The following is a 21,483-nucleotide window of genomic DNA, read 5'->3' as shown; positions in this document are numbered from 1 at the left end:
GAGCACTGTACTAAGCGCTTGGGAAGTACAAGTTGGCAACATATAGAGACAGTCCCTACCCAACAGTGGGCTCACAGTCTCAAAGTTGGCTTCGAGCGCTTGTAAATATAGGTGGCTGAGGTGGGATCTTTGGTCCTGGGGTAGATGTCCTGCAGGTCAAGTGTTCAATTTGTATCAAAATCTGTCTTTTCCTCCTACCTCATCTCCTTTAATCCACGTCCGGTGCCTCTAGGGCTGTACTGATTTACATAGCTCTTTACGCACTCCACTTATGTTTTATTTTAGCAGCGTAGCGGAGAGTGCTCATTAGCCATTTTTAAAATAGGAATGTGAGAAGAAATGAATGGAGGAAGGAAATCTCTGAACCCCGGAAATAACTGAGATTTGAAATATGGCCCAGAAAACTATCTAGAGCATAGATTTCTCTATCCCCTCTGCAGTGTCGCTTCTGTCGGTAACGAAGCCGAGCGTCGGCCGCGTTCCACTTAGGTGGAACGTGTCGCGCTCATCTCCCGTGGTTCCTGCTTCGAAATTTCCATCTCGGCACCTCCAAGATGGGGACATTTTGGCTTTTAGCAAATGGAGAATTTTGCATTCCCCCCACCACCACCGGATTCCTCTTAGTGCCGGAGTGCACTGCGGAAACCCGGAGGGCTGTGGTTCATTCATTCATTCATTCAATTGTATTTATTGAGCGCTTACTGTGTGCAGAGCACTGTACCAAGCGCTTGGGAAGTACAAGTCGGCAAAATCTAGAGGCGGTCCCTACCCAACAGTGGGTTCACAGTCTAGAACGGGGAGACAGAGAACAAAACATATTAACAAAATCAAATAAATAGAATAAATATGTACAAATAAAATAAGTAAATAGAGTAATAATAAATAGAGTGATATGAATAAATAAATAATAAATATTATTTAGAAAAATAAAATATATAATATACTACATATAACATATATTATACATTGTATTATATATTATAATATATAATAAATAAGTAAATAGAGTAATAATAAATAGAGTAATAAAATAGAATAATAAATTAAATAGAGCAATAAATAGGTTCCTTAGCAGGGATGGGCAGCGACTCTGTCCGATGGGACCCTGACAGTCTTCGGTGAGCGCCGTGGCCAGTGAGGATCTGAGGAAGGGGCGGGGGGAAGAACTTCAGGTGTGGGTTCACAGGTACTGACCTTAGACGACCCTTCGAGACCATAAGCTCCTTGTGGGCAGGGTATGGGTCTACTTACTCTCGTAGCGTACTCTCCCAAGCGCTTAGTACGGTGCTGTGCACACAGTAAGTACTCAATTTGTTGCATTGACGGATGCATCTACGAGAGCCATTTTGCCCACCTTCAATCCAGAAGAAGGTGGAGTGATTTTTACAGCCAAGGAGAGCCCTTTTGTTTCTCTGTGTAAAATCCTGGATTCCTTCTCTTCCTTCTTAGTCTTCAGCCCCGTTAGTTGAGGCAGCAAAAAGGGGCTTTTTCATTAATATAGTAAAATATCATCTTATCTGTCGCGTCCAAATTGCGGGCTTCCATTCCTAGGTTTTCATACTCAGCCTCTGTCTGGAGTGTGCTTTGCATTTGCTACACCACAGTTGAATTTAAAAGATTCGAGGGATTAGATGGCCCGTATCTGTCTGTCCCCTCTCAGGTGTGTAGACACCTGCAGCAGACAGGTGTCCACAAGGTGCTCGCTCCTTAACTCCATGTGATTGATGGAGATTAGCCTGACTGAAAAAGCTGTTGAATCCCTCAGCATATCCTGGGTAATGTAAGCTTTGGGTTCGTTTTTTTTTTCCCTGGGTGATCTGTTACTCTCTGATTGTGTTCGTCTCGCCCCAGCAACTTGTTCCGTACGTAGAAGATGATGGATCCAAGAATGACGATCGCGGGAGCACCGGCCAGCTCCGATTTGCTAGTGAAGAGCGGAGGGAGATTGCGGAAGTAAATAAGGTAAGAGTCAGTTGGTTGTGTTTATTGAGCGCTTACCATGCGCAGAGCCCTGTACTAAGCACTTGGGAGGGTACAAAATAACCAAAAACAGGCACATTCCCAGCCCACCATGAGCTTACCGTCGAGGGGGAGACTGATGGTACTCTAAATAAATTACAGGTATTCATTTAATCGTATTTATTGAGCGCTTACTGTGTGCAGAGCACACAAGAGGTGAGTGTGGTGACATTTCCAGATTTCTGCTAACGATTCTTAATGCAAAAGCCACGGCTCGTTACGGTATTTACTAAACGTGAAGCCTTCCGGAAAGCACACAGGATTCCCCTGGGTTTACTGCGTGATTTTTGGGCATGCCATCGAACCTCTCGGGACCTGACTTCTCTCCTCTGTGAAACGGGGAGCGGGACATTGTTGGGAAAATTGTGAACGAGGGTATCTGGAATGGGAAACCAAAGAAAATGAGAACGCTCCTCCATTCAAGGCATCCAAATTCAGTCTTGTTTTTACTACCCTGTAAGCACTTGATCTTCAGGCCCATAAAACGTACATACATACTGTTGTAATGTCTGTTTTTTCCCCTCTAGACGGTAAGCTTCTTGTGGGCAGTGAACATGTCTGCCGACTCTGTAGTATCATACTCTCCCGCACACTCAGCTCAGTGCTTTAAACACAGTAAACGCTCAATAAATGCCTTTTAAAAAGACACAATTTTAGTAGGCTTTTTGGACAGCCGAGAAGCTTTTGGTGAACATTTTTGAAAGGCAAATTCCCGGACACAATATTAACAAACAGTAGTAATTTACGCCGCAGATATGTACCTCCACAGAATTTACTTTGGGTAGAGTTGGAACATGAAAAGGGAACGCTAAGATTGAAAACTCCCAAAACTCCAGGATTTTGGCCTCTGATTGTTCCCACCAGTCTTTCCGTACGTGCTGATGAAATATTAAGGAGGGACGGATCCCTTCCCACCCCCCAGCTGGTTTTCGGGGCGAGGCCTAGAGTTGTGGGAACAGAGAGGGACAAAGTCTTTCCAAGGGAATTCTGGACGCTCAGCTCCACCCAGAACAACCCCTTGGGTTGCTGGAAAATGTGCTGAGTTGCCTCCTTTTCCCATCAGGACATATAGTTCTCAACTTTCCCTCCCTCCGATATTCCTCTTCCTTGTCTTATGCTGTCGAGCCATCTCCGACCTGTAGCGACGCCGTGGATGCATCTCTCCCAGCACCCCCACCTCCTCCCGCAATCGTCCTGGTAGTGGATCCAAAGAGTTTTCCCGGTAAAAACACGGAAGCGGTTGACCATTGCCTCCTTCCGTACAGTAAACCTGAGTCTCCGCCCTCGACTCTCTCGCATGCCGCTGCTGCCCACAGCACAGGGGAGTTTTGACTAGTAGCGACTTGCCTTCCACTCACTAACCGCTGCCCAAAGTAGGAATGAAATGTGAAGGCCCTCTTCCTCGACTCTCCCTCCGGTAGCCGAGACAGAGTACTGGAAATCCTCCAGGTGCCGTCCCGAGAAGGGGTTGGAATACCTTCCCCTACCTTAAATGTGAATCACCAGTCTCAGCTCGATTGGCCTTTTTTTCAGCGTGTGGCTGGAGAATCCTTCTTGTATAATAATAATAATGATGATGATGGCATCTGTTAAGCGCTTACTATGTGCAAAGCACTGTTCTAAGCGCTGGGAAGGATACAGGGTGATCAGGTTGTCCCAAATGGGGCTCACAGTCTTAATCCCCGTTGTACAGATGAGGGAACTGAGGCATAGAGAAGTCACACAGCTGACAAGTGGCAGAGCTGGGATTTGAACCCACAACCTCTGACTCCCGAGCCCGGGCTCTTTCCACTGAGCCACGCTGCTTCTCCACGGCCTTGTATAAGGGTGAGCTGTTGAAACCTTTTCAGTCTTCAATAATGTAAGGACTTGATTCGTTCAGATTAAATTCTAGAGATGAGAGAGTAGGCCATGTAAAATATTGCGTGGTCTTTGGTGATTCTCCGTCAGTCGCACGTCTTTCACCTGAAGTTCTTTTGCTTCTGGAATAAAAGATTTTTCCAGACGAGTAAAGTGCTCTAGCAAGCTCTTTGAATTAGGAAATATCATTTCCGAAATGAAGTGTGCCTTTTGGGCTAGACGAGTATTTTGCTCCAGTTCGGTGGTACATCAGGTTCAGATTCCAGTGTGGGAAAGACTTTACTGCTGTAACCGGCTGCCTGCAGATAAGATGACATTTCCCCGAATCAAATTCCTAATTGAAGTCATCGCCGTTAGAAACTAAAAGGTTTAAATGCGTTGACCTGATTTTAGCAGGCTGGCTCTCTGGAAAAATCTAATGTCATTTTCGTGTTCCCCGCTTGTCTGTTATCTTACTCAGTGATCTCAGTTCTGCCGTCATTGATTTTTCTCTTTATTAAATGCAGTGGTTAGATATTGGTAGATAAGTTAACAGTAAAATATCATGGTGAAGTTCTAGCTGCTTAAGATGGTGTCCTCAAAATCCTCTCCGACTTATCGTGGGGCTGTAAAAATGAGTCATTTTCAGTACTGCACTTTTTTTCCTTCTCTCCTGGCTCTCAGTGGCACTGCTTCATGCGAGCATGGAACAATTCTTGGCAGAATTTTCACGTTTCTTATTCTGTCCTGTTGGTTGACTGAATAATTTCCAGTTGGATTCTTTGAAAATGTGCAGGAGTTTCTCAGGAAACTCAAACTGCAAAAATTTCCTCTTTATTCTTCTGTCCTTCTTCCATTCAGATAGACCTTTCCTCAAGGCAGAATACATGATTTCCGCCAAACAGGCACCTGTCTATAATAAGAACTTACATAACACTACAGCTCGTTTTATGTAACTAATAGCTTGTAGGCATCTCTTCTGCTATCACTTCAGGAATTCGTTCAGATTGTATTTTTAGCTTCTGTGGGTCATCACCATTCTAAACTTTGGTTTTTATCCAAATTGAAGTGGCTCACATTGTTCCGTTCTCGATACCAGACGGGGCCGTGTTGCCAGCGCTGTGGAAGAAATGGATTAAATGCGAAGTGACATGGGTCACATCGGAAAAATAGCCCTAACAGTATATTGTAAAATGTAGAAGGTTCCAGGACAGGTCAGAACATTCAGGCGTGAAAATCAAAAAACACAAATTCAGGATGGAGAATGGCTACTTAAATGGCACAGAAGAAAAACCCAGGGGCCGTAGCTGAGCAGAGGCTAAAAGAGAGGAGACAATGTACTATCAGTGTATAAAAACAAAAGCCAGTAGAGTAGGGCGCTGCTGAGGGGGATTTAGATTGTGAGAGTTAGGAAATCATCTTTTTGCTATATTATGTCCCGGCCAGCCTCTTAGAGTGCTTTGGGTCAGCACACTTTATGAAGGATAAAGAGCTCTGAAGAATGATTCGTTCATTCATTCATTCAGTCGTATTTATCGAGCGCTTACAGTGTACTGAGCGCTTGGAAAGTACAATTCAGCAACAGACGTGGGACAAGCTGATCACCTTGGAACCTCCCCAGCCCTTAGAACAGTGCTTTGCACATAGTAAGCGCTTAATAAATGCCATCGTTATCATTCTTACCCACGTGCATAGGGCAGTGCTTGGCACAGAGTAAGCTCTTAAATACCACAGTTATTTTTATCGCTCTTGCCTCCATCCTCTCTCCGAAGCAGACTTCATTCGGCTGCCCAGATCATTAAAGAAAAATCACGCCGTACATAAACTCACGTCTCCTCAAAAGTCTACCCACTTTCTCACACCAAGACGGAATAACTGACCACTGCCTCTAGGGTTCTCCATCAGCTCTTCCTCCCTATTTATTTATTTATTTTATTTGTACATATTTATTCTATTGAATTTATTTTGTTAATATGTTTTGTTTTGTTCTCTGTCTCCCCCTTCTAGACCATGAGCCCACTGTTGGGTAGGGACCGTCTCTATATGTTGCCAACTTGGACTTCCCAAGCGCTTAGTACAGTGCTCTGCACACAGTAAGCACTCAATAAATGCGATTGAATGAATGAATGAATGAATCCCTGCCCAACAGCGGGCTCACAGTCTAGAAGGGGGGAATCAGAGAGATGATCAGAGAGAAACTGCAAAATGATCAATGGTTGAAAAGTGAGCCCTGTGAAGAAAGGGTAAGGGAAGTGGGATTGTTTAGCCTGGAAAAGAGGAGGCTTAAAAACTGTCTTCAAGCCTAGGGTAGTATTTATAACCAAGCACCATAGTAGGTACAAGATAATCAGAGCAGATACAGTTCCTATCCCACACTGGGCCCCAGTATCCCAGACTGGAGAAAGCAGGAAGTGGATAGTCCCCATTTTGGAAACGAGGAAACTGAGGCACGGAGAAGTTAGGTGACTTGCCCGGGGAAGCCCAGCAACCAAATGGTGGAGCTTGGACTAGTTCTTAATGCTCTGCACACTGCAAGTGCTCAACAAATAGCATTGATCGATTGTGTACGGTCAGTCTTGGGACAGGCCAGAGGATGGGTTTGGAGAAATCAAGTCACTTTAGCAAAGTGTAGCATTTAGTGTAAATAGGTGGTGTGATGTAGCTGGGTTTTTTTGGAATCTGCCTGATTTATACAGCTCTTATAGTGTGATGGCTAATGACTTTTGACAATGGCAGCTGTCCACCTCTGAATCCACTAATATCTAGATATGGCAAGATCGTAATCATAATAATAATGTTGGTATTTGTTAAGCGCTTACTATGTGCCGAGCACTGTTCTAAGCGCTGGGGGAGATACAGGGTAATCAGGTTGTCCCAGGTGGGGCTCACAGTCTTCATCCCCATTTGACAGGTGAGGTCACTGAGGCACAGAGAAGTGAAGTGAGTTGCCCAAGGTCACACAGCTGACACATGGTGGAGCCAGGTTAGAACCCACAACCTCTGACTTCCAAGCCCGGGCTCTTTCCACTGAGCCATGCTGCTCCTCCAATATCATCTATATTAAGTGCCTTATTTATGTAGTGCCCTGCTTTGAATTTCTCTGCATTTTTTCGTGCTCTTTTAATAAGCTTAATAGATGACATATTATGGCATATTATGGTGCTTGTTATTTTACTTGTATGCTGATTTGTTTTGTAAAGCTCAGTGGCAAGACGGTATTGCGAAAGGGATTGACGGTTCGCTACAGACCTTTGTTGAAAGAAGGTGTGAATATGGGCAGGAATTGAACATTATACCGTGGGCCCGCATAAGAAAGGAAAACAACCGGATATATTGTACCCAAGTGCTCAGTACAGTCCTCGTTGTTTGACCAGCCGGGACCAAATACAAACATTCAGTCTGCAGTGCTGTTGCTTCGCCCTCTTGAACCCATCCGTATAGAAATTCTAAATTAAGCCCTAGCTAAAAGTAGAGATCAGGTGTCTTTTAGGTTTGTAAAACTTTTTAGTTTCCCAGGGAGAGGCTTGTCTCAGAAGGTTTCTGGCTTTGAGATGTACTCAGGGCTCCAGGGGGGCAGAGAGAGCGAGGGTGGCATCTCCCACCCGGTTTGGGGCACAGGAGGGGCAGAGAGAGTGGGCCCCCCGTGACCCCTGGGTCTGGGAAAAGGGCTGGAGGTGAAGCCCCCCGTTCTCGGTTGCCAGGGCGAGACCCCCGTTGCCCGCCCTGGGTCGCAGGGACGGAAGGAAGCTTTCTAGTTTTACTCAATAATCTGATGCTTGGTTTATGGTGGGGGTTTCCGTCGTCTCCCAATATACTTCTCCCAGTATGCTTTAGAGAAGCAGCGTGGCTCAGTGGAAAGAACCCAGGCTTTGCAGTCAGAGGTCATGGGTTCAAATCCCAGCCGTGTGACTTTGGGCAAGTCGCTTCACTTCTCTGGGCCTGTTACCTCATCTGTAAAATGGGGATTAAGACTGTGAGCCCCTCCATGGGACAACCTGATCACACTGTAACCTTCCCAGTGCGTAAAACAGTGCTTTGCCCATAGTAAGCGCTTAATAAATGCCATTATAAATAAAAATAAAAATACCGCTACGTCCCCCAGTTAGTGGTTTGGGAAAATAGGCTGGTTTTGTTTAGTTTCCCAGGTATTTACTCTCTGACAGGGTTAGAAAGCATCTGAGCCCCTTAGGAGTTTGCTTTAAACTATCAGCTCATGAGGAATGAATGTAAATATTTTCAGTGTTGTGTGTTTGCCTTAATAGTAATAATAGTAATTGTAGTAGTTGTTAAGCACTTATTATGTGCCAGGCACTGTACTAAGCACCGGGATGGATACAAGCAAATTGGGTTGGACACATGCTCTGTCCTACATGGGACTCAATCCTCATTTTACAGATGAGGAAACTGAGGCACCGAGAAGTGAATTGAGTTGCCCAAGGTACTGCGGGTAGACAAGTGGCAGAACCAGAATTCGAACTCATGACCTTCTGGCTCCCAAGCCCATGCTCTATCCACTTCATCATGCTGTTTCTCTCTCAATCTTAATCTCTCTTAATGTGCTTTGCACATAGTAAGCACTTAATAAATGCCATTGTATTATTATTATTAATCATATTGCAGGATTGAGAGACTTTCATTCATTCATTCATTCAGTCGTATTTATTGAACACTTACTGTGTGCTGAGTACTGTACTAAGCGCTTGGAAAGTACAATTCAGCAACAGGTAGAGACAATCCCTACCCAACAACGGGCTCACAGTCTATAAGGGGGAGACAGACAACAAAACACAAGTAGATCAGTGGAAAGAGCACGGACTTTGGAGTCAGAGGTCATGGGTTCAAATCCCTGCTCTGCCAATTGTCAGCTGTGTGATTTTGGGCAAGTCACTTCACTTCTCTGGGCCTCAGTGGCCTCATCTGTAAAATGGGGATTAAGACCCTGAGCCCCCCGTGGGACAACCTGATCACCTTATGATCTCCCCAGCGCTTAGAACAGTGATTTGCACATAGTAAGTGCTTAATAAATGCCATCATTATTATCAATAGCATCAAAATAGATCAATAGAATTATAGCTATATACACATCATTAATAACATAAATAGAATAATAAATATGTACATATATACACAAGTGCTGTGGGGCGAGGGAGGGAGTAGGGGCGATGGGGAGGGGAGGAGGAGCAGAGGAAATGGGGGGCTTAGTCTGGGAAGGCCTCCTGGAGGCGGTGAGCTCGCAGTAGGGCTTTGAAGGGAGGAGGAGAGCTAGTTTGGCGGATGTTGGGAGGGAGGGCATTCCAGGCCCGGGGGAGGACGTGGGCCAGGGGTCGACGGCGGGACGGGTGAGAACGAGGCCCGGTGAGGAGATTAGCGGCGGAAGAGCGGAGGGTGCGGGCTGGGCCGGAGAAGGAGAGAAGGGAGGTGAGGTAGGAGGGGGTGAGGCTTGTTCTCTGCCTACCAAGAGCAGCAGACTAGAAAAGCAGCGTGGCTTAGTGGATAGAACACGGACCTGGGAGACAGAAGGTCATGGGTTCTAATCCCGGCCCCGCCACCTCTCTGCTTTGTGACCTTGGGCAAACAGCTTTACTTCTCTGTGCTTCAGTTACCTCATCTGGAAGGTGGGGATTGAAATGTGAGCTCCACGTGGGACGGAGACTGTGTCCAACCCAATTTGCTTGTATCTACCCCAGAATTTACTGTATTCATTCATTCATTCAATTGTATTTATTGAGCGCTTACTGTGTGCAGAGCACTGTACTAAGCGCTTGGGAAGTACAAGTTGGCAACATATGGAGACAGTCCCTGCCCAACAGCGGGCTCACAGTCTAGAAGGGGGAGACAGACAACAAAACAAAACATACTAACAAAATAAAATAAATAGAATAAATATGTACAAGTAGGGCCTGGTGCATAGTAAGCGCTTAACAAATACCATAATTACTCATTATTATTATTGCTGTTATTATTATTATTATTATTATTAAAGGGAGACAAAATAAGGCAGTTGTTCCTTTTCAGTTAAGGATGTAGTGCTTGTTAGCACAACAGATTTGTGGGGCCTTTGGATCAGTACATTCATTCAATCGTATTTCAGTCATATTTATTGAGCGCTTACTGTGTGCAGAGCACTGTACTAAGCACTTGGGAAGTACAAGTTGGCAGCGTATAGAGACGGTCCCTACCCAACAGTGGGCTCACAGTCTAGAATACATAATACAATACATAAATAAGTGAAGGGCCGGAACAATTGACGGCGAGTTGAGTTCAGAACCGTTCTTTTTTTGTTCATCTTTAACGTAGTAGGCAGTCTTATACTTCCCTGTAAAGTATAATTCTTCAGTGCTCATAGTAGACTGAATACCCGTGAAAAGCCGAGAAAGTATTTTTTTTCTGATTTAGACTAAATGCCCAGTGAAAGTGAATAACTTGTTTTTGTTCTTATCTGGTGGCACTAAGATAAGCTTTAGATGCCAGTGTGTTTGAAAACTAGTCTATATTAGGAATAACGACAACCAGAATGTTTATGGCCCATTATCTAATCAAGGAAGAAAAGTACTGTTCAGTACCCATTCATGTCATATTTGGAACTGTTTGAAGAAAACAGTGCCAACAGTCGGGTGATGGAGGTTCATTTAGGGGTGGTGGTATTATTTTTCTCCTACGCATATACATATGGAGTGCCTTTCATCCCAAAGGGCATAATAAGAAATTTGTTCCTTACGCAGTACTGTTTGGATATCTCAGTAACCGTTCAGTAAAGTTTGAGTCTAAAGACTGAGCCACAGTAACTGAGTTGATGTTATACTTTGCACATAGTAAGCACCTAACAAATTCATTCATTCATTCATTGAATCGTATTTATTGAGCACTTACTGTGTGCAGACCACTGTACTAAGCGCTTGGGAAGTACAAAGGGCTTGGGAAGTAAATGCCATCATTATTATTATTATAAAGAAAGATAGAGCAGTGATTTAGATTAGTGATTAGCCTGTGATTTAGAGTTGATGGGGCAGAAGGGAATTGCCAAGGGGAGGAGGTATATAAACTCCACAATGTCTGCTTGACCAATTTATTAGGAAAACTACCTGCCCAGTTATATCTGTGCATCCAACTTGCCTTTGTTCTATCCTTGCCAACACTGTGGCATAGAGGAGAGGAACAGGGGAGAATCCTAAATCAGACCAAGCCATCCCCTTGCTCCATCACTGCTTTGCATTTTGCCTGGGAAAGAGGCTAAAAAGAGCCTCTCCCTGGCATGCAGTCTGGGCTGTTGAGCTGGGAGATGCCTGGTTCTCATTTCCAGCTCTGGGATACAGAAGCAAAACTTGAGAAACATTATATCCAGGGTGAGATTACTGGTTTAGCCCCCACTCGAAAGCAGGTGCCCCAGACTTCCACCCTGTGGCTCAGTGGAAAGAGCTCGGGCTTGGAAGTCAGAGGTCGTGGGTTCTAATCCCGGCTCCGCCCCTTGTCAGCTGTGTGACTTGGGGCGAGTCACTCCACTTCTCTGGGCCTCAGATACCTCATCTGTAAAGTGGGGATGAAGGCTGTGAGCCCCACCTGGTCTCCTGGTATCTCCCCCAGTGATTAGAACAGTGCTTGGCACCTAGCAAGTGCTTAACAAATGTCATTATTATTATTATTATTATTATTATTATTATTATTATTATTATTCAGGGAGTGGTTGGTGAGAGTTTGGGCCCAGCCCAGGGCACCCCTTCACCCCAGTCAGTCAATCAGTGACAATTATTGAGCCCTTACCATGTGCAGGACACTGCTCTAAGCGCTTGGGAGAGTGCAGTAAAACAGAATTAGCAGAAACATTCCCACCCACATTGAGCATACTGGTTTAGAGGGGGAGACAGACAGACTAAGCGCTGGGGTAGATACAAGCTGATCAGGTTGGACACAGTCCGTGCCCCACATGGGCCTCCCAGTCTTAATCCCCATTTTACAGGTGAGAGGACTGAGGCACAGAGAAGTGAAGTGACTTGACACAGAGCGGACAAGTGGCAGAACCAGGATTAGAATCCGGATCCTTCCGATTCCCAGGCCCGTGCGCAGTTTAAAGGAATAAATGTTATGGGGGTGGCGCAAATAACAAATGTCCCAAGGTTCACAGGTAATTATAATGATGGCATTTGTTCAGCGCTTACTTTGTGCAAAGCACTGTTCTAAGCGCTGGATCCAAGTGCAGAGATGATGGAGAAGGGAGGGTGACCTGGGGAAAAGAGGGCTTAATTGGGGAAGGCTCGATGGAGAAGATGTGACCTTAACTGTGCTTTGAAGGTGGAGAGAGCGGTAGTCTGGCTTTCACGGAGGGGAAGGGAGTTGCAGGGGAGGTGGAGGACGAGGAAAAGGGGTCAGCAGCGAGATAGACAATAATAATAACAATGATGGCATTTATTAAGCGCTTACTACGTGCAAAGCACTGTTCTAAGCGCAGACAAGGTGGGGGCACAGTGAGAAAGCTGGCGCCAGAGAAGCGGAGTGTGAGGGCTGAGTTGTAGCGGATTAGTTAATGTCAGGTAGGAAGGAGCGAGCCGATTGAGTGCTTTAAAGTCGACGATGAGGAGTAAGTGGCCAGGGGTTCTTAGTGAGCGACTACTCTGGGCGGGCCACTGGACTGAGCGCTTGGGAGAGTACAACGGAGTTGGTAGACGCTTTCATCATCATCGTATTTATTGAGCGCTTACTATGTGCAGAGCACTGTACTAAGCGCTTGGGAAGTACAAATTGGCAACATATAGAGACAGTCCCTACCCAACAGTGGGCTCACAGTCTAAAATGGGGAGACAGAGAACAAAACCAAACATACTAACAAAATAAAATAAATAGAATAGATATGTACAAGTAAAATAAATAAATCGAGTAATAAATATGTACAAACATATTGGTACATATTTCATTCCCTGCCCACCAGAAGCTCGTAGTCTAGAAGGAGGAGACAGACATCGATGTAAATAATGGGGATATTTATGTAAGTGCTGCGGGGCTGAGGCCGAGGTGACTGTCAAGAGCTTAAAAGGGTACAGATCCAAGTGCGTAAATAATAATAATAATAATAATAATAATAACAATAATAACAATAATAATAATGGTGGTATTTGTTAAGCGCTTACTATGTGCCAAGCACTGTTCTAGGGGAGGTAATCAGGTTGTTCCATGTGGGGCTCACAGTCTTAATCCCCATTTTCCAGATGAGGGAACTGAGGCCCAGGGAAGTGGAGTGACCTCCCCAAAGCCACCCAGGTGCAAGAGGCAGAGCCGGGATTTGAACCCCTGACCTCTGACTCCCGAGCCCGGGCTCTTTCCAGTGAGCCACGAATACAGACGGGAGAGGGAGTAGGGGAGACGAGGGTTTAGGAAAGGCCGACTCGTCCCTCTCGCCTCCTCCGTCTCGTCTATCTCACCACCGACCCCTCACCCACGACCCACCTCTGGCCCGGGACGCCCTCCCTCTTCCGACAGACGGTGGCTTGCGGAGATGGGTGGGCAATCCGTGGGACCGTGGCTGAATTCGGGGGGGGTAATCAATCAATCAATCAATCAATCAATCGTATTTATTGAGCGCTTACTATGTGCAGAGCACTGTACTAAGCGCTTGGGAAGTACAAATTGGCAACACATAGAGACAGTCCCTACCCAACGGTGGGCTCACAGTCTAAAAGGGGGAGACAGAGAACAGAACCAAACATACCAACAAAATAAAATAAATAGGATAGAAATGTACAAGTAAAATAAATAAATAAATAAATAAATAGAGTAATAAATATGTACAACCAGATATACATATATACAGGTGCTGTGGGGAAGGGAAGGAGGTAAGATGGGGGGATGGAGAGGGGGACGAGGGGGAGAGGAAGGAAGGGGCTCAGTCTGGGAAGGCCTCCTGGAGGAGGTGAGCTCTCAGCAGGGCCTTGAAGGGAAGAATAATGGAGTAATGGAAGCGGTGACAAGTCAAGGGCCTAGGGTGGGCTCAGTTCGCTGGCCTAGGCCCGGATTCGTGCCCCCCGCCCAGCCCCAGCTGCTTCCCTCCACTGCCGCTTTTGTTTGGAGACCTGCCCGGGGCCGCCGCCTCTTCCTCATTCATTCATTCATTCATTCAATCGTATTTATTGAGCGCTTACTGTGTGCAGAGCACCGGACTAAGCGCTCGGGAAGTCCAAGTCGGCAACATATAGAGACGGTCCCTACCCAACACTGGGCCTCCCCGTCCTTCCTCCGCGTGCACCCCTTCGCACCCCGGGAGCGAGCGAGGCCACGAAGGAGCCGCTCTAGGTGGGTTTGCTCCGGGCCCTGACGTGGCTAAGCGGCAAGAGCCGAGGCTTGGGAATCAAGAGGTCATGGGTTCTAATCCTGGCTCTGCCACGTAATAATAACAATGGCATTTATTAAGCGCTTACTATTTGCAAAGCACCGTTCTAAGCGCTGGGGAGGTTACAAGGTGATCAGGTTGTCCCACGGGGGGCTCACAGTCTTCATCCCCATTTGACAGATGAGGGAACTGAGGCACAGAGAAGTGAAGCTTCCCCACGGCACCTGTATATAGGTATATATGTTTGTACATATTTATTACTGTATTTATTTATTTATTTTGCTTGTACATATCTATTCTAGTTTATTTTGTTAGTATGTTTGGTTTTGTTCTCTGTCTCCCCCTTTTAGACTGTGAGCCCACTGTTGGGTAGGGACTGTCTCTATATGTTGCCAACTTGTACTTCCCAAGCGGTTAGTACAGTGCTCTGCACATAGTAAGCGCTCAATAAATACGATTGATTGATTGAAGCGACTTGACCCAAGTCACACAGCTGACAATTGGCAGAGCCGGGATTTGAACCCATGGCCTCCGACTCCAAGGCCTGTGCTCTTTCCACTGAGTCACGCTGCTTCTCACATCACAGGCCCGAGTCTCTAGGACCACCCGAGGGCTTAGGACGGGGCGGCCATCCCCTCCCCGCACCCCCGGACGACTACGTCGGCTCCACGTGGGCACCTTCCCCAACTAGGCGTTCGATAAATGAGAGGCAGCCTCCAAAAACCATGGTGGGTGACCTTGGGCAAGTCACTTCACTTCTGTGGGCCTCAGTTACCTCACCTGGAAAACGGGGGTGAAGACTGTGAGCCCCACGTGGGACAACCTGGTATCTACCCCAGCGCTTAGAACAGTGCCTGGCACATAGTAAGCGCTTAATAAATACCAAAACTATTATTATTATTACCCAGGCTCAGCCCTCCCCCACTGCATGACAGCTGCGGCAGGTCCCCTGGAGCCCGCCCCATCCAGTCGCTCCTTTGCAGCCGCAGTCTGGTGTTATTTACTGAGCGCCTCCTGTGTGCAGAGCACCTGGGGAAGCCTACAGTAGAAACACCCGATTCCATCCCCTCCCCTCAAGGAGCTTGCAGTCTGATTGGGAGGTATCTAATCCCGGCTCCGCTGCTTGTCTACTCTGTGGCCTCGGATAAGTCGCTTCAACTTTTCTGTGCCTCAGTTCCCTCGTCTGTAAAATGGGGATTAAGACCGTGAGCCCCTTGCGGAACACGGACTGCGTCAAACTTGATTAGCTGGTATCTACCCCAGCACCTAGAACAGTGTTTGACGCGTAGCAAGCGCTTTACACATTACCATTAATAGTCGTGTTACAAATAGTAGGAACGGGGGGAAGTCCAAAGGCACCAACTCGGAATAGCAGGAGTGTCAAAAGATGAATGTTAAAAACCATCATCATCATCATCAATCGTATTTATTGAGCGCTTACTGTGTGCAGAGCACTGTACTAAGCGCTTGGGAAGTACAAATTGGCAACATACAGAGACAGTCCCCACCCAACAGTGGGCTCACAGTCTAAAAGATTAAAAGTCTAAAAATGACAAGTAGTCTACATACAAAGATATACGGATGCTCAAAGAATTGTATTGACAGAAATGCAAAGAGTCGGAAAAGGATAGGAAAGGGGGCTGTCGGACTCACCCAATATATTTGAGCGCCCGGATTTAGGAAGCTAACACTTTTTTTCCCCAGAATTAATAATAATAATGATATTTATTAAGCGCTTACTATGTGCAAAGCACTGTTCTAAGCTCTGGGGCGGTTACAAGGTGATCAGGTTGTCCCACGTGGGGCTCACAGTCTTAATGCCCATTTGACAGATGAGGGAACTGAGGCACCGAGAAGTGAAGTGACTTGCCCAAAGTCACACAGCTGACAGTTGGCGGAGCTGTGATTTGAACCCATGACCTCTGACTCCAAACCCCGGGCTCTTTCAACTGAGCCACGCCGCTTCGTTGCACATTTGAAACAAACCGGAGTAGATAAGTTTTGAAATGTAGAGGAGAAATAACATCTGAGTATTAAATCAGAGTAACCTAATCCTTTGGCGTGCGTGTTCTCAGTACTGTCATTTCAGTTGAGTGTCGGTAAAATCCTTTGCAAACTCAAATCTGGTACGAGGGATTTGCCCGCATGATATTTATCGGTGATTAAAGCTGCACTCATTTTCCGAACATCTGCAGAAAGAATCGAGAGTATTGATTCCTGGAATTGTGTCTGCGGAATTCGTCTTGATTGGAAATGCGTCAGTTTCGTGTTAAAATGCTTCTCTGAAGGCGTGGTATTTGTGGTGATTTAGGGGCACCAGGAGCTTCAAAAGGCAGAAAGTCGCAGGTGTTATTTAAATCTGTTCTCCGGTTACCTAAATCCAACGGGAAAATATGGGTGGACACTGTTCTTTTAACCTTCAGAGTGAAGTCCTCCTTGGCAGATTTTTAAAATTCCATTTTCTTTTGGACTTTGAGTGGATGAAGGGGAAAGTCAGTTGGTATTTCAGTTAATACTCTGTCTCCTGCTCCCTTTGTGGACACTACCTAAAGCAGTTTATAGTAAAATGGCAGGGGGACTCATCCCCCTATAAAGGTACAGTATATTGGAAGTGAAATGCAGTAAATCAACATTCATTTCTATTCATCTGGAATAAACTGTTACTCAGCTGGGGAAAGTTGAGTAGCTATTGCTGAGACAGCTATATGGATTTTTTGATGCATTTACAATAAAAGTGCATCCGTGTTTTTCCATCTGAATGATTTCCCCCTTGTGATTAGAGCCAGTCATATTTGACTAGACCCTCCGGATTGCAAAGAAGCAGCCTGTCTCAGTGGAAAGAGCCTGAGCTTGGGAGTCAGAGGTCGTGGGTTCGAATCCTGATGCTGCCACATGCCTCCTGTGTGACCTTGGGCAAATCACTTCACTTCTCTGAGCTCAGTTACCTCTTCTGTAAAATGGGGACTAAGACTGTGAGCCCCGCGTGGGACAACCTGATCATCTTGTATCCCCCCAGCACTTAGAACAGTGCTTTGCACATAGTAAGTCCTTAACAAATGCCATAATTATTATTATTATTATGGGTTCTGATCCCAACTCTGCCACTTGTCTGCTGTGTGACTTTGGGCAAGTCACTTCACTTCTCTGAGCCTCAGCTATCTCATCTGTAAAATGGGGGCTAAGACTGTGAGCCCCCCATGGGACAACCTGATCACCTTGTATCCCCCCCAGCACTTAGAACAGTGCTTTGCACATAGTAACTGCTTAACAAATGCCATCATTATTATTATTATTATTATTGTTATTATGGGTTCTGATCCCGACTCTGCCACCTGTCTGTTGTGTGCCTTTGGGCAAGTCACTTCACTTCTCTGACCCTCAGTTATCTCATCTGTAAAATGGGGGCTAAGACTGTGAGCCCCCCGTGGGACAAACTGATCACCTTGTATTCCCCCCCCCCAGCGCTTAGAACAGTGCTTCGCCCATAGTAAGTGCTTAATTATTATTTCAGGCATTAGCGAGCAGAGAGGACTTAAATCAGCAAGGTTTTGGGAAGCCGGCTCAGCTTGCCCCATTTTCTCCTGGGAATCGGACCCCCCTTCCTATTCTCAGAGGGCCACGGTACCGAGCAGGAGTGGCCCGGGATGGTTATCGTCACCCCACCCCATCTACAGGAACAACCACCAGTTGAGGGAGTTTGAAAGACTTTTTGAGCTTTGACCAGCGTGCCCTTTGAAACCCTGCTCAAAGAATGCGGGTGGCGGGCCTGGGGAAAGGAAAATGCATTGGTTTGCTCAGGTTGCATAGAACAGACCGTATAATGATAATAATGATGGTATTTGTTCAGCACTTACCATGTGCCAAACACTGTTCTAAGCGCTGGGGAGGATACAAGGTGATCAGGTTGTCCCGATGGGGTTCACAGTCTTAATCCCCATTTTACAGATGAGGTAATTGAGGCACAGAGAAGTGGAGTTGCCCACAGTCACACAGCAGACAAATGGCAGGGCCGGGGTTGGGAAGGGGGAATTAACTTCGGGGTCCCCGTCTGATCCAAACACCGCCGATAATTTCTTTATTCCTTCAGAAACTCAAGCAGAAGAATCAACAGCTGAAGCAAATTATGGATCAATTAAGGACTCTCATCTGGGACATAAATGCCATGTTGGCGATGAGGAACTAAACGGATTTTTAAAAGTCAGTGCTTTCCCAAGTGGCATAACGTTTATCATTGTCTCCGGAGTGCCGAGTTTTGGTTCTTTTTTCTAAGAAGTAATTTGTTTTGCCTTCATCCCAATGAAATAAAAAATTGATGTAACTTAACTATCTAAACATCTTGTATCTTTATTAAGTATTCATGTAACATTAGAAAACGGTGTAACCGCTAAACATGTGACATACTATCTTTTGATGGAAGCAGTTGTATTTTGATTAGTGTGTCAGGATTTCCCTAAACAAAGTAAAAAGCAAATGGACGGCTGTTTTTTTTAAAGAAAAAGTTCAATAAATTATTTTGCTTACGGAAGTTTGGTTTTTCTAATTGTATTTTTAGATTTTATTTTTACAGCATCCCTTTTGTTTGAACAGGAAAGATATTAAAAACTACTCCTATAGTGACAGTACATTGCAAAGGGCCCGAAGAAATCTTAAAAAGAGTGGGGTAAGCGTAATGTGAAATTGTAAATGTAGCCTATGAAAGTGTGTATTTTTGTGAATGTCTGTGACCGTCATCTAGATTTTGAAGATCATGCGACGAACGCTGATATTTTATCGGTGTCTACAAGAGTGGCCGACGAAACCGGTGATGGACTGGCAGCCTCTTTCTCATCGTGATTTTTTCATGTGCTATTTGTTAAGCGCTTACTATCTGCCAGGCACTGTACTAAATGCTGGAGTGGGCACAAAATAATCATGTTGGTCAGAGTCCTTGTTCCACGTGGGGCTCACGGTCATAACCCCCATTTTACAGATGAGGTAACTGAGGCCCAGAGAAGTGACTTGCCCTCAGTCACACAGCAGACAAGTGGCAGAGCCGGGAATGGCCGCCCCTTGCTTCACAGTCTCATTCCCCCTCCTCCCCTTCCTCATCCCCCCCGCCTTACCTCCTTCCTCTCCCCACAGCACCTGTATATATGTATATATGTTTGTACACATTTATTACTCTATTTTATTTGTACATATTCTATTTATTTTATTTTGTTAATATGCTTTGTTTTGTTCTCTGTCTCCCCCTTCTAGACTGTGAGCCCGCTGTTGGGGAGGGACCGTCTCTATATGTTGCCAACTTGTACTTCCCAAGCACTTAGTCCAGTGCTCTGCACATAGTAAGCGCTCAATAAATACGATTGAATGAATGAATGAATTCCCCCTCCCCATCCCCCCGCCTTACCTCCTTCCCCTCCCCACAGCACCTGTGTATATGTATATGTACGTATTTATTACTCTATTTTATTTTGTTAATATGTTTTGTTTTGTTGTCTGTCTCCCCCTTCTAGACTGTGAGCCCGCTGTTGGGTAGGGACCGTCTCTAGATGTTGGCAACTTAGAGAAGCAGCGTGGCTCAGTGGAAAGAGCCCGGGCTTTGGAGTCAGAGGTCATGGGTTCAAATCCCAGCTCCGCCAGTTGTCAGCTGTGTGACTTTGGGCAAGCCATTTCACTTCTCTGGGCCTCAGTTACCTCATCTGTAAAATGGGGATGAAGACTGTGAGCCCCCTTTGGGACAGGCTGATCACCTTGGAACCTCTCCGGCGCTTAGAACAGTGCTTTGCACATAGTAAGCGCTTCATAAATGCCATCGTTATCATCGATCGTATTTATTGAGTGCTTACTATGTGCAGAGCACTGTACTAAGCGCTTGGGAAGTACAAATTGGAAACATATAGAGACAGTCCCTACCCAACAGTGGGCTCACAGTCTAAAAGGGGGAGACAAAGAACTAAACCAAACATACTAACAAAATAAAATAGACTAGGTATGTACAAGTATCATTATTATTATTGTACTTCCCAAGCGGTTAGTACAGTGCTCCGCACACAGTAAGCGCTCAATAAATACGATTGAATGAATGAATGAATTGTAATAATGATAACTGTGGTATTTAAGTGCTCACTGCGTGCCAAGCACTGTACTAAGTGCCGGGTTAGACGGACACAGCGGCTGCCCCACGTGGGGCTCACAGTCTGAGTGACCCCAAATTCTGGGTCCCATTAATCCTTCTCACTCCGGGTGTTCCAGTCTTCTACCAACCTGTCCTCCGATCCCGTCACCCAATTCTCGAGTGCAGGGCGCCGGGGCGATCTGTGCACCTTGCCTACCGTTTCCCATTCCCCACTCCCAGGAGAACGGCCTTTCAAAAGAGCACTCATCGGAGATGCAACGGGGAGCCATTCCAGTGTCGAACGACCCTCACACTTGGGGATTGGTTTCTTAAGGTTAGCTGTACGAGAGCTCGTTCCGTACTTGACGTCCACAATTAAGCACAGCGTGGCTCAATGGAAAGAGTCAGAGGGCGTGGGCTAAGACCGTTTTAATCTTCCTCCTCCAATTCAGTAGGATCTCAGAGCTAAATCAGTTTTTTTCTTTTCCTCCAGTTTAGCAGAACCTTAAAGCCAAGTCAGTTTGATTCCTTCCTCCTCCAGTTTAGCAGAACCTCAAAGCCAAGTCAGTTTGATTCCTTCCTCCTCCAGATTAGTAGGACCTCAAAGCTAGATCAGTTTTTTGTTTCCTCCTCCAGTTTAGCAGAACCTCAAAGCCAAGTCAGTTTGATTCCTTCCTCCTCCAGTTTAGTAGGACCTCAAAGCTAAATCAGTTTTTTGTTTCCTCCTCCAGTTTAGCAGAACCTCAAAGCCAAGTCAGTTTGATTCCTTCCTCCTCCAGATTAGTAGGACCTCAAAGCTAAATCAGTTTTTTGTTTCCTCCTCCAGTTTAGCAGAACCTCAAAGCCAAGTCAGTTTGGTTCCTTCCTCCTCCAGTTTAGTAGGATCTCAAAGCTAAATCAGTTTTTTGTTCTCTTCTCCAGTTCAACAGGATGTCAAAACTAATTCGGATTGGTTCCTTCCTCCTCCAGTTTAGTAGGACCTCAAAGCTAAATCAGTTTTTTGTTCTCTTCTCCAGTTTAACAGGATGTCAAAACTAATTCGGATTGGTTCCTTCCTCCTCCAGTTTAGTAGGACCTCAAAGCTAAATCAGTTTTTTGTTTCCTTCTCCAGTTTAACAGGATGTCAAAACTAATTCGGATTGGTTCCTTCCTCCTCCAGTTTAGTAGGACCTCAAAGCTAAATCAGTGCTTTGCTCTCTTCTCCGGTTTAACA

General features: G+C 45.7%; 1 protein-coding gene across 1 annotated transcript in view; it reads left to right on the top strand.

Annotated features, from left to right (window-relative positions):
* MED30 (mediator complex subunit 30) overlaps positions 1-18,698 on the top strand; it is a 33,426-nt gene extending 14,728 nt beyond the window's left edge. Inside the window, exons 4-5 of the mRNA XM_038745627.1 lie at positions 1,852-1,962; positions 18,261-18,698. Coding sequence (XP_038601555.1) covers positions 1,852-1,962; positions 18,261-18,356 — 207 coding nt within the window. The 3' untranslated portion in view covers positions 18,357-18,698. The remainder of the gene's footprint in view (positions 1-1,851; positions 1,963-18,260) is intronic.
* Positions 18,699-21,483: the final 2,785 nt, after the last annotated feature.

Source organism: Tachyglossus aculeatus, chromosome 4 (assembly GCF_015852505.1).
Source record: "Tachyglossus aculeatus isolate mTacAcu1 chromosome 4, mTacAcu1.pri, whole genome shotgun sequence".
Classification (NCBI taxonomy): domain Eukaryota; kingdom Metazoa; phylum Chordata; class Mammalia; order Monotremata; family Tachyglossidae; genus Tachyglossus; species Tachyglossus aculeatus.
This window is presented reverse-complemented; position numbering and strand designations above follow the sequence as displayed.